This window comes from Gadus morhua, chromosome 5 (assembly GCF_902167405.1).
Source record: "Gadus morhua chromosome 5, gadMor3.0, whole genome shotgun sequence".
NCBI lineage: Eukaryota > Metazoa > Chordata > Actinopteri > Gadiformes > Gadidae > Gadus > Gadus morhua.
In genome coordinates this window covers 14,200,033-14,212,425 of record NC_044052.1, presented here as the reverse complement: position 1 = coordinate 14,212,425, position 12,393 = coordinate 14,200,033, and the positions used below count along the sequence as shown (strand labels likewise).

Sequence of the window (12,393 nt, the reverse complement as noted above, 5' to 3'; positions counted from 1 at the left end):
TTGGTTCTCAAACGGATTCGGATGTTGTGGGTTTGTAAACAAATATATTAGGAAATCAGTGCAGTAAACCCTTCAACCAATCAGGTAAAGCCCTTCACCCAATCAGCTGTCAGTCCATGGAGAATGCTTCCGGCTTCAACCACAACAACCGCTAGCTGAAGCTGCTCTGAAGACGACCAGGACAACGGGCTTTTATGAAGCAATAGTTACTTATTGTCAAGTTTACTTGGTGCATATCATCCAACTGTAAGTTATATACTGGTTGAATATTGGATTTATGTCGTGAACCTTTTGAAAGATGGGCTGATCAATGTTAAATTATAGAGAGAAGCTCGGTCACAACCCGACCAGGGCCTGAAGGAGACCGCTAGCATAGTTGCTAGAATAGCATAGCGGCTACTAGGTTACTGGCAGAGAAATAAGCAGAGGTTAGCTACGATCCTAAAGGGGTTTGGTCTCTGTCTAAACGGCGCTGGTGTTGAAGATATGAATTGATTCTTACATCTTTATTCTATAATATAACCTGTTTTATGTCCTTTCAGATGCTGTCCGTGTGTGTGGAGGTGATGCTGTAACAGACCCCATATCCAGCTGCTGCAGAACCCCATCACTGAACATGGACTCTGATGCTGTAAGGCTCTTCTCTGAATAAACGCTTACACGTCAAACTAACCTGACGTAGATCGATGGATCTTTACATCTGCAATAGAGTATAAACGATGCACATTCTTAGCCATGTAAAATGATGGTTTCTATACAGTACGTAATGTATAGTACACGTTTATAACAGACATGACTTGGAAATAAACATTTCTTTAAGTCCATGTTAATAGCAAGGGTATGTCAACGCGAAACGTTGACGTTTCTTTTTCCAGAATAATCGGAATTAAGTAACACAAAATAATTGTTTGCAGTGTTTTGCGTCATCATACATGACATTTACGAGATTTTAAGAGATAATAACTATACTATAGTATAGTTTCCGCTATCTCTAATGCCTTTGCCTATGCATATTTTTGGAAACTAGACTGTATAAGCATGATATAGATGTGTTACATATAAAATAAAGAAATCTCCCTATGACACTATATCGGCCCTGCTCTGTTCCATTGGTCCTAGATTACAATTCTAGTCCTTTTTTCAATCTATTTCAATATTTAAAGCAGCAATACAACCAATAGGGGGCAGACGGCGATCCCTTTTTTGCACGACACCCGTTTATATTTCTTGTGACTTCTCAGGAGGTTATCCCTATCTGGCAGAACAAGCCTCATGGGTCCACTCGGAGCGTCGTGAGGATGATCGGTTCTACTCTGGCTCTCAAGCCTCCTCAAAGGGCCTGCTTCCAGGTGATCATCACAGTCCACACTCAGCCTTGGGTGGCCAATCTTTTATTTCATGGACTTTCTTCCCTGGATGATTGTGTTGTTCCATCTTCCCTGTATGATTGTGTGGTTCTATCTTCCCTGAATGATTGTGTGGTTCTATCTTCCCTGAATGATTGTGTTGTTCTCTCTCCATTGATGATTGTTTTGTTCTCTCTCCCCTGGATAATTGTGTTCTATCTTCCCTGGATGCCTGTGCTGTTGCATCTTGCCTGGATGATTGTGTTGTTCTGGCCTCCCTGGATGATTTTGTTGTTCTATTCTCCCTGGATGACTGTGTTGTTCTCCTCAGGAACTCCCCGGCCTCCCGTCCCTGAAGCCCCTTGGCCCATCGGTTCCTACCCTGGCCGACATCGCCTGGATCGCTGCAGACGAGGAGGAGACTTATGCCAGAGTGAGGTAAGCAGCTCCACACTGAACTCGTCCACGGACTGACGCATGTTAGACTGACGCATGTTAGACTGACGCATGTTAGACTGACGCATGTTAGACTGACGCATGTTAGACTGACGCATGTTAGACTGACACATGTTAGACTGACAAATGTTAGTGTGTTAGTATGTGTCAACATAGTCCATCCACAGACAAACTAATGTTGAGTGGTGTGGTCCCCGTCCTGAGCCATGTTGTCCGTTCCAGGAGTGACTCCCGCCCCCTAAGACACGAGTGGCGGCCCACCCCCCTGCTGGTGCTGCACAGGAACTCCTCGGTGCCCAACTTCCGGCGAGAGGGCAAGAAGGTGGAGGGTCTGAGGAAGCCAGGCGTCACGGCCATGAACCGGACCACGGCGCTCCAGGACGAGCTCAGCCGGCTGCGCCAGCAGATCGCCAAAATCGTCTCCACCGACGGGGGTCAGTCAGAGGGTTTAGTCTCCACCGACGGGGGTCAGTCAGAGGGTTTAGTCTCCAGTGACGGGGGTCAGTCAGAGGGTTTAGTCTCCACCGACGGGGGTCAGTCAGAGGGTTTAGTCTCCACCGACGGGGGTCAGTCAGAGGGTTTAGTCTCTACCGACGGGGGTCAGTCAGAGGGTTTAGTCTCCACCGACGGGGGTCAGTCAGAGGGTTTAGTCTCCACCGACGGGGGTCAGTCAGAGGGTTTAGTCTCCACCGACGGGGGTCAGTCAGAGGGTTTAGTCTCCAGTGACGGGGGTCAGTCAGAGGGTTTAGTCTCCAGTGACGGGGGTCCAGGCTCTGACCCCTGACCTGTTGTCCCCCTCCTCTCTGTGTCCAGGCTCCAACCCGCTGACCCCTGACCTGCTGTCCCCTGATGACACCAGCATGAGCTTCTCGATGGCGCCCTTCGAGGCATCCTACCCGCCGCCGGCCGCCACGGCCGCCGCCTCCTTCGTCATCAGCGACGTCACTGAGGAGGAGGAAGAGGAGGACGAGGACGACGAAGACGCGGTCTCCGTGGTGTCGGAGCTGGTCCCTGACCCCCGGCTGCCCGCCTCCATGACGTGCTCGGCGACCTTTGACCTGGACCGACCCAGCATGGAGTTCCGGGAAGCGGAGGAGGACACGGTGTCGCTGTCCAAGTCCACCAGCTTCGCAGACGTCATGGACATTCTGAAGGACATGAACCGCATGAAGATGAGCAAGGACCGGTAAGGGGCCATCTCAACCAATCAGGTTCAGCTTCCCGGGTCACACAGGCATACACCCTGTCCCTATTGGTCATCTTCCTGCTGATCCACATGCTATCAGCAGGGGGTTTGTCTTGAGTTTGTTATGCAGTGGCTCTTTTATACACTCCATCCATATTCACGCTTGTTGAATATGGATGGAGTGAAGCTCTGGTCTCTGTCTCTGTGTTCCTCAGGTTCAAGCTGGTCTCTGTCTCTGTGTTCCTCAGGTTCAAGCTGGTCTCTGTCTCTGTGTTCCTCAGGTTCAAGCTGGTCTCTGTCTCTGTGTTCCTCAGGTTCAAGCTGGTCTCTGTCTCTGTGTTCCTCAGGTTCAAGCTGGTCTCTGTCTCTGTGTTCCTCAGGTTCAAGCTGGTCTCTGTCTCCGTGTTCCTCAGGTTCAAGCTGGTCTCTGTCTCTGTGTTCCTCAGGTTCAAGCTGGTCTCTGTCTCTGTGTTCCTCAGGTTCAAGCTGGTCTCTGTCTCTGTGTTCCTCAGGTTCAAGCTGGTCTCTGTCTCTGTGTTCCTCAGGTTCAACAGAGGCTGCTCCTCTCTGAGGGAGGAGGACTCAGCCACCCGGATCTCTGAGGCCCTTCGGAAAAAGTTTACATTGAAGGACGAGGACATCGCCGGCGCGCCGCGGAAGTAGCAGCCCCCCCAGTGCCCTGTCCCCCCGTCCGCCTCCTGCTGTAAGTCCAGACGGAACACGTGGCGAGATGTGTGTGCTCCTTAACCTCATTAAAACGGGACGTCCGTTCTTTCATATTCAGACATAACTTGTTGTTTCTACCAGTTGGTATGGTCCGCTGGTAGACTTGATTTCTAGAAGTGATCATCTTGTTGGACCCTTCCATCTGCCATGTTTTATAGGGCTGATTCTAAAAATAAATAAAAAAGCTTGTAATGGTTTCTCAATGCAATTGAGAAGGTGATCCGTGGTACTCAGTGTGTGTGTTTTGTCTTCTTGTTTTTGCCAGGCCTTTGCCTATGGACTTTTAAGCCTTTGGATTTCAGCCTAAAGCTCTTTTGAGCCAAGAAGCCTGCATCCATTTCATATGAAAACCTACCGGACCCTCACCAAACCAAACCTTTAGGAGAACTTTGGCCTCAGCTTTCCTTCAGTCCTCCGTGCAGTTGTGTGTTCGTACCTTCAGTCCTCCCTGCAGCGGGCCCGCGGACCCGTTGTATCTTCATCCCTTCAGTCCTCCCCCGCAGTTCATGTTTCAGGAGGGGAGGCTGGAGTACATTTCGAGAGACTCTTGTTAACGTAGGAAGTCTTGTAACTGACCTGGAAAATGTTTGATGCAAAACTGGGAGATATAGTTGCTGTACTTCTCAATTACGACCATGTGTATGTGTGTGGAAAGACAGTTTGGTCGTGAATTCATTCCCCGTTGCTCATCTTCACTCCAGAACGCGTGTTAAATTGCCTTCTCTTGGATTGGGATATTTCTCTCTTGCATCCATTTGCAGAAAGATTCAGTGACTTACAGCTATAATCGACATAGAACAAATGTGAATCATAGTTTGGAGAATATTGTACTTCTTTTTTTGGGGGATGGGTAGAATTCATTTATATTATCATGCTATTGTTCTAGGACCGTACCAGTTACACTCAAATAGGCTTTTTGAATTTGAATGGAACTACTAGTATATGCAGAGTTTCTTATTGTTGTCTCGACCCACCGTTGCAATGCGACGGCATGGAGGCTTGAGGCTCGATACGATGGCCTTGGTGGAGGACAAACGCCGCCCCTGCATGCTGTGACCTGTGTGTGATGTGTTGATGCAGACCTATGCTTTGTGTTGGGCGCACTGTCCCTGTTGATGCCCCCTTCTCCTGATGCCCCAGGGGGTCCTGCCCCAGTACTGGTGGAGGTGCTGTCGGGGCGCATCCACCCTCACCCTCCTCTGTCTGTTAACCAGTGGACAAACACCATTTAGAGTGTACATGCATGAATCGAAAGGCACACGTCTGTCCTCATTTACCATCACCCTTCTCCACATTTCTGAATCCTTTTGTTTTTATTATCTATGCTTGGGACAGAAAGAGGTTCCAAACAGTAGTTTTCTCCCTAGGTCTGGTTAGTCTGTGTGTGGGTTAGTGATGCTTATGATGTTGCATTCACATGTGTGCTGCCACGGTTTAATTGTTGGAAAACTAGGAACAATATCAAGAAATGCACATTTACAGTTATTGCTAATAAATTATTTAGCATTCAATTTGTATATTTTGCTTTCTTTTTAGCCAGATTCATGTTAATTTGTTTTTATCCTGTGTTTTGCCATGTTAGAGAAACGTTTTGTTTGGTTTTGAATTGTAAATAAAGGTGGGCTGATATTTTCAGCATCTGGCATTATTTTGCATTGTTTTGTATTTCAATGCTGCAATGTCATAACCTCACCACAGGGGGGAGTCTCCGAACTGATTAACTTGATAACTCGTTCGCTGATAATATACAGGTGCATCTCAATAAATTAGAATATTGTTGAATTCAATTTCAATAATTCAATTTAAAAAGGGTAACTCATTATACCCAAAGTGAAATATTCAAGCCATTATTTGTATTAATCTTGAGGTTATTGCTTACAGCTCATGAAAACCCAAAAATCAGTATCTCAGAATATTAGAATATTTTGAAAAAGTTAAATATTGTAGGCTCAAAGTGTTACACGCCAGTCAGCTAATTACTTCAAAATACCTGCAAAGGTTTTCTTAGCCTTTAAGTGCTCTCTGTCTGGTTCACCAGGCTTCAAAATCAGGAGGAAGACTGCTGACTTGACACGTATGCAGAAGATAGTCATTGACACCCTCAACAAGGAGGCTGAGCCTCAAAAGGTCATTGCTAAAGAAGCTGGCTTTTAAAAGAGTATCTAAACATATCCGTAGAAAGTTGAGTGGAAGGAGAAAGTGGTAGAAAAAGGTGCACAAGCAACAGGGATAAACACTTCCCTGAGAGGATTGTCAAACAAAGGCCATTCAAAAATGCGTGGGCGCTTCACATGGAGTGGACTGAGGCTGGAGGCAGTGCATCAATAGCCAACACACACGGACGCATCCATGACAAGGGCTACTACAACTGTTAAATCCTTGTATCAAGCCACTGCTGAACCAGAGACATCAGAAGTGTCTTACCGAGGCTAAGAGAACTTGTCTCCCGCTCCTTTCATTTAGAAAGCAAGGTCCCAGAGTTTGGAGGAGGAATGGAGAGGTACAGAATCCAAATTGCTTGAAGTCCAGTGTGAAGTTTCCACAGTCAGTGATGATTTTGGGAGTAATGTCATCTTCTGGTGTTGGTCCACTATGTTTTATTAAGTCCAAAGTCAACGCAGCCGTCTACCAGGGCTTTTAAGAGCCCTTCATGCTTCCTTCTGCTGACAAGCGTTATAGAGATGCTTTTCCAGCAGGATTATTTGGCACCTGCCCACACTGCCAAAAGTACCAATACCTGTTGAATAAATACTACTGAGCTTGAATGACTAGCAAACTCGCCTGATCTGAACTCCATAGAAAATGTATGGGGTATTGTCAAGAGGAAGATGAAAGACACAAGACCCAACAATGCAGACAAGCTGAAGGCCGCTATCAAAGCAACCTGGGCTTCCATAACACCTCAGCGGGGCCAAAGGCTGATCGACTCCATGCCTCTCCTCATTAATGCAGTAATTAATGCAAAGGGAGCCCCAACCAAGTACTGAGCGCATATACAAGAACGTACTTTTCAGAAGGCCGGCCTCTTACTGATATTATGTAATATTAAAATTTCCTACTGGTCCACTACTGGTGTATATATTATATATAAAGCGATGCTTATTAACCCACTGGTCCAGGGTCTGTATATATAGAGCCAGTGTGTATAGTGAGCTTGCTAACCCACATTCTTTCAGTTCCATGTTTTGGGAACACCCAGGACGATGTGGGTCTTAGTGAGTCTATTTTCAATCCCAAAGTCCTTGGCCCACTTAGTCCCTAACCCCGTCCTTTGGTCCTGCAGTCTATTTTAGTGGAAGAGAGATCTTTAGAGAGTTCAATTAATAGGGCTCAGGGTTGAAAACCCTGAATGAAGACATTCAGACATATATGCTCCTGACTTGTAGATTCTATTTACTTCTTCTTTAGTCTGCTCCAGAAAAGTAGAACTGAACCCGAACTCTGATCCATATTCTGAATGTACCATTCTGTTTCTTGTGAAAGTGAGATACTTTTCAGTAGTACATCTGGGCAGCTTTACACCCCAAGGCAAAGTTTTAGACAGATTCCTGCCAGAGCCAAAAGGCCTAGAGTCGTCCGCAGGCCATGCCTGATGTGATCATTCACCTCGTCCCCCTTGAGGTCCAGCTCTTAATGAGTAAACCTGTGGAGACACAGGTTAACTAGGGTTAACCCTAACCCTAAACCTATCCCCAGTGTCCATCTCGGTCTTGAGAAGTACAATCAATTTAGCGGAGGTTTAATTTGTGATCCTTGCAGAATCAGACCGCTCTTCAAATGTTAGGGACAGGGAATAAATGAAATAAGATAATAAATAGATTAGTATTTTAGTAGAATTACTGAAGTAGGCCTAGTAGTAGTATAAATCGCTATATTAGTATTTCAAACACTATTAGCATTATATTTAGTATTAAAACCCCTATCCGGGATAAGACCTTTTAGGGCATTTAAACATAATTTGACCCATCCCTAGAAAGATCAGACTCTCAACTTTTAGTCTAACCCTACTCATCAGATGCTGTGACTCTGTGGTATTAGTATAAGTAATCAGCATATATTATAGGGCTACCAACTGATTATGCACCATCTGGTGTTCACTATAAACATTTGATTAATTTCCGGCGGAATTAAAACCTTCTACTTATGCTTTATTTCCTTTGACCAGGTCGTGTCCACGTTGTTTCACTGCAGTCTCCATGTGTTTTCTCACAGCTGGGATCCAGATTACACATTACAGCCCTTGCAGTTCTGGAGATAGACTAGATTTACTTAGGGTTATTAGAAGAAGAAAACAGATAAACAGGCCTAGTGAGGAAGGGGTTAAACAGAGCTCCACGGGTGCATTTTTATAATAGCAACAACCAAGAATAACCACTGCTGAATCTAAGTGGACGGCAAGGGGGGGGGGGAACGCCATCAGCACTCAGTCTCAGCTGCTTCACCCAGGACACCTCCGTCTCCACCCACACCTCCACCCACGTCATCTGGTGCACACAACCAGCACTTATGACTCACGCAAGGCGAGGAGCTCAGAAGAGGGCCTGCTGTTCAATCCATTCAATTGTTTCTATTTTAAGGCTTTCCAGCGTCGGTCTGCTGTTATTACTGTTCCTTTAAAACGTGGCGTCTGATCGGTAAGTGGCACCAACACGTGGAGGCCCTATCTACTCAGATCCACTTCAACTTGTCCTTCAACTAATATATGCGAGATTTGGATCCATCTTGTCACGGTTTTGGTGTGGAATGGTATTAGTGTTCAATTGATCAGAACAGAACATGGGATTAGATTTATGTATTGTAGCATCTAGATGTTTAAATTCAGTGGTCATAGACAAGGTGTATCAGTGCTGCCAAAAAGTCTTGCATGAGGACATATATCGTCAAAGTCTTGTTTTGGTCGACATTCTAACCATCAATGTCGTGGGTTGGTTGCCGATGTCCAGGAAAGGAACAACACAATGTACGGCACGCGGTTTTAAGTCGGCAAAACAAGGTTGATCTCTCAACAAGAACCCTTTTGACGTAGTGAGGCCTTCTACAGACCCCTGAGGTTGGCTGTAACAGAGCGGACCCTAACCCTAACCCTCACCATCAGCTCCTATCTCTGCTGTCCTTCCCTTGCTTCCCTCATGTGCAGCCCAGCGTCACCTCTTCAATACGGAGAACGTCAGGTTTAGCCCTCGGTTTAGACGCCTTTATTACGTTTGCCCCAAATGTTTACAAGATCCTGGGCTACTGAAATAAAAGCTAAAGTTAATATGCTTCCAAAAAGATATTACAATTCAAACATTCAAAAAATAAAACATCAGTCCTTCCCTCCCCTTGATCACGGTTTGGTCTGTTTTTGGACAGTTCAACGCTCGTAACCTAATTAAAACACCCGCTCAAACAGAGGACAAGAAGAGGGAAATGGTGTGCTAAAATATAGAGAGCTATATTCTGAAGAGACAAAACAACTGTTGTTTCTTTCTGAAGATGTTCATTCTCCACAAACAAATGAGTTTGATAAGAACACCACAACAAGTCCTGCGCACACTTAAAGGTGGCAGGTGGATAATGGATCATTTTCCCATATGTTTTTTTAAATGTTAATCCAATGTTCCCTGTGCATGGTTGATAGACCTGAACACCGGCGCTTACTGATCCCCTGTGAGAGGAGGTGGCCTTTGCAGAGCAGAGCGGGAGGCCAGCCGCTGGCTGCTGTCGGTCTGTTTATAGCCCCTAATGCTCCTTAGTCCCTGCTGCTGTCCCCCGCAACGACCAGCAGGGGAGCAGGAGCAGCCTGGAGGTACGCTGGGGGGTACAGGCTCATGGTGGGGCTCAGGGCCGTGTCTGATGGTCTGTAGAGCAGGAGCAGCCTGGAGGTACGCTGGGGGGAACAGGCTCATGGTGGGGCTCAGGGGCGGTAGTAAAGCATAGCTTCCCCAAAAAGTTTAAATTTATCTTCAAACCGCCCCAAACAAACCTGAGTATTGGAGTATTGTGGGAATGCTCTCACACACACACACACACACACACACACACACACACACACACACACACACACACACACACACACACACACACACACACACACACACACACACACACACACACACACACACACACAGACTTGTCATTATGATGTCCCCTACAGAGACCATTCGTCGTCCCACATTATAAGTTAGCTTAATTAGCTTGGGTTCTCTGGGATTTAATTTGCCCATTAGAGTGACACATGCAGCTGCTGCTGGGTGTGTGTGTGTGTGTGTGTGTGTGTGTGTGTGTGTGTGTGTGTGTGTGTGTGTGTGTGTGTGTGTGTTTGAATATAATTCATAAATTGTTGAGCCATCAAATCGACATGTGGAACCTGATAAAGCGACAGAACGACCTAACGTTCCTCTGAAACAACCTAACGTTCCTCTGTTCCTCTGAAACCACCTAACGTGTCTCTGAAACTCCTTAACGTTCCACTGAAACCACCTTTCGTTCCTCTGAAACATCTATCATTCATCTGTTCCTCTGAAAACACCAAACGTTCCCCAGAAACCATCTAACATTCCTCTGTTCTCGAACCTCCTACCGTTCCTCTGTAACTCCTTAACGTTCCACTGAAACAACCTAACGTTCCTCTGAAACAACCTAACGTTCCTCTGAAACCACCTAAGGTTCCTCTGAAACTATGTAAAATTCCTCTGTTCCTATGAAACCACCTAACGTTCTTCTGTTCCTCTGCAACTCCTTAACGTTCCTCTGAAACCACCGAACGTTCCGCTGTTCCTCTGAAACAACCTAACGTTCCTCTGAAACAACATGTTAAGCAAGAAGGCAACGACATACATGAAGGTTTTCCAGACCAAATAACCTCTGAATATGTTGAGTTGTTAAACATGTGAAACATTAAGCTTTAAGAAGCTTTATTAACCAATGTGCTGGGCCAGTTCCATACTAAAGCACAAAATAATTTGTTACGTTGAGGATATCATTCATTCAATTAAATCATTATGTGTTCATTACAATTACTTGCGGCCACCAAGATGCTTTCATAAACTCGACCTCCAAAGGACAATCCTGTTGAAATCATGTAAATTTCTTGATGTCCACATTTCCCACAGGCCTCCACGATGTAGATCAGAGATGGCTAGTTCTGTAGCCATGTATCTTCTGCCAGCCATATGCTTTATGTTTAAAATGAGTTTTAACTGACTTTATATTTGACACTTACATTTCTAACTCTTCTTCAGTTATATTATTATTGTTAAGTATTGGTTGAGAGATACAATATGAAGGCGTTTCCCTGGTCTGCTCGAAAGCCTTCAACAGACATGAAGATCAAGGTGTTCCACGCATGCAGGAAGACAGCGGGAATCCACTGTGGTTCCTTTCCCGACGTGAACTGCATGTTGAGTAGGAGACGAGGTCTAATAATAACTTACTACCCCTAACCCACGTCTTGTTCCAGCAGCGGAGAACCCAAAGGAGAGAGACACAACATGCAGTTTGGCAGACGCAAGTGTGACCGAGAAAGTGGGTTTCAATGTGATAGAGGAATCTCCATTTTTTAGAATGATCTCTCCTGGTTTCCTGAGATTACTAGAGAAATCCTGCAACAACAACAACAAATAAAAACAATCAGAAGAACCCAGATCACTAACTGAATCCTAGATGAGATCAAACAATAACTGAATCATAGATGAGATGATTCAATGACTGAATCATAGATGAGATCAATCAATAACTGAATCATAGATGAGATCATGTCCATGTAAAGTCAGCAGACATGCAGACCATCAGCATTCTTTCTCACGGAGCTTTGTTAGAGAGCTGCTAATGATGAGTGGGCGTCGCTGTGCCACGTCATGTGACTTCCGGAACCCATCGACACAAACAGTTAAATCACAAAACGTTCCCAAACATGGAGCTGGCAGCGGCAGCAGTGGTCCACTGGGCTGGAATAAGTACTGGGTAACCGTAGACATCAGTACGTACACCAACACCCCCATCAACAGTCTACTGACATGTCTGTTATCAACAGACTACTGACATGTCTGTCTGTCTTTCATCAACAGCCTACTGACATATCTGTCATCAACAGCCTACTGACATGTCTGTCTGTCTGTCATCAACAGACTACTGATATGTCTGTCTGTCTGTCATCAACCGCCTACTTACATGTCTGACTGTCTGTCATCAACAGCCTACTGATATGTCTGTCTGTCTGTCATCAGCAGCCTACTGACATGTCTGTCATCAACCGCCTACTGACATGTCTGTTATCAACAGACTACTGACATGTCTGTCTGTCTTTCATCAACAGCCTACTGACATGTCTATCATCAATAGACAACTGACATGTCTGTCATCAACCGCCTACTGACATGTCTTTTATCAACAGACTACTGACATGTCTGTCTGTCTGTCATGAACAGCCTACTGACATGTCTGTCTGTCTGTCATCAGAAGCCTACTGACATGTCTGTCTGTCATCAGCCTATATACTGACATGTCTGTCTATCATCAACAGCCTTCTGACATGTCTGTCATCGACAGCCTACTGACATGTCTGTCTGTCATCAGAAGCCTACTGACATGTCTGTCTGTCATCAGCCTACTGATATGTCTGTCTGTCATCCACAGCCTACTGACATGTCTGTCATCGACAGCCTACTGACATGTCAGAATGGCATCCATTTGCCATAT

The 12,393-nt window shown here is 45.6% G+C and overlaps 1 protein-coding gene across 2 annotated transcripts; it reads left to right on the top strand.

Moving 5' to 3' along the window:
• The first annotated feature begins 114 nt into the window (after window positions 1–114).
• On the top strand, window positions 115–5,362 carry mtfr1l (mitochondrial fission regulator 1-like). Of its 2 annotated transcripts, XM_030356170.1 has the most exons (8): window positions 115–246; window positions 543–631; window positions 1,242–1,349; window positions 1,678–1,784; window positions 2,025–2,236; window positions 2,616–2,988; window positions 3,534–3,691; window positions 3,980–5,362. In XM_030356170.1, the coding sequence occupies exons 2-7, from the start codon at window positions 617–619 to the stop codon at window positions 3,649–3,651; spliced, it is 933 nt and encodes a 310-aa protein (XP_030212030.1). In that variant the 5' UTR covers window positions 115–246; window positions 543–616; the 3' UTR covers window positions 3,652–3,691; window positions 3,980–5,362. The 2 variants fall into 2 exon arrangements, with proteins under 2 accessions (XP_030212030.1, XP_030212031.1); XM_030356171.1 differs by lacking the exon at window positions 3,980–5,362 and having other exon boundaries at window positions 1,263–1,349; window positions 3,534–3,689.
• Window positions 5,363–12,393: the final 7,031 nt, after the last annotated feature.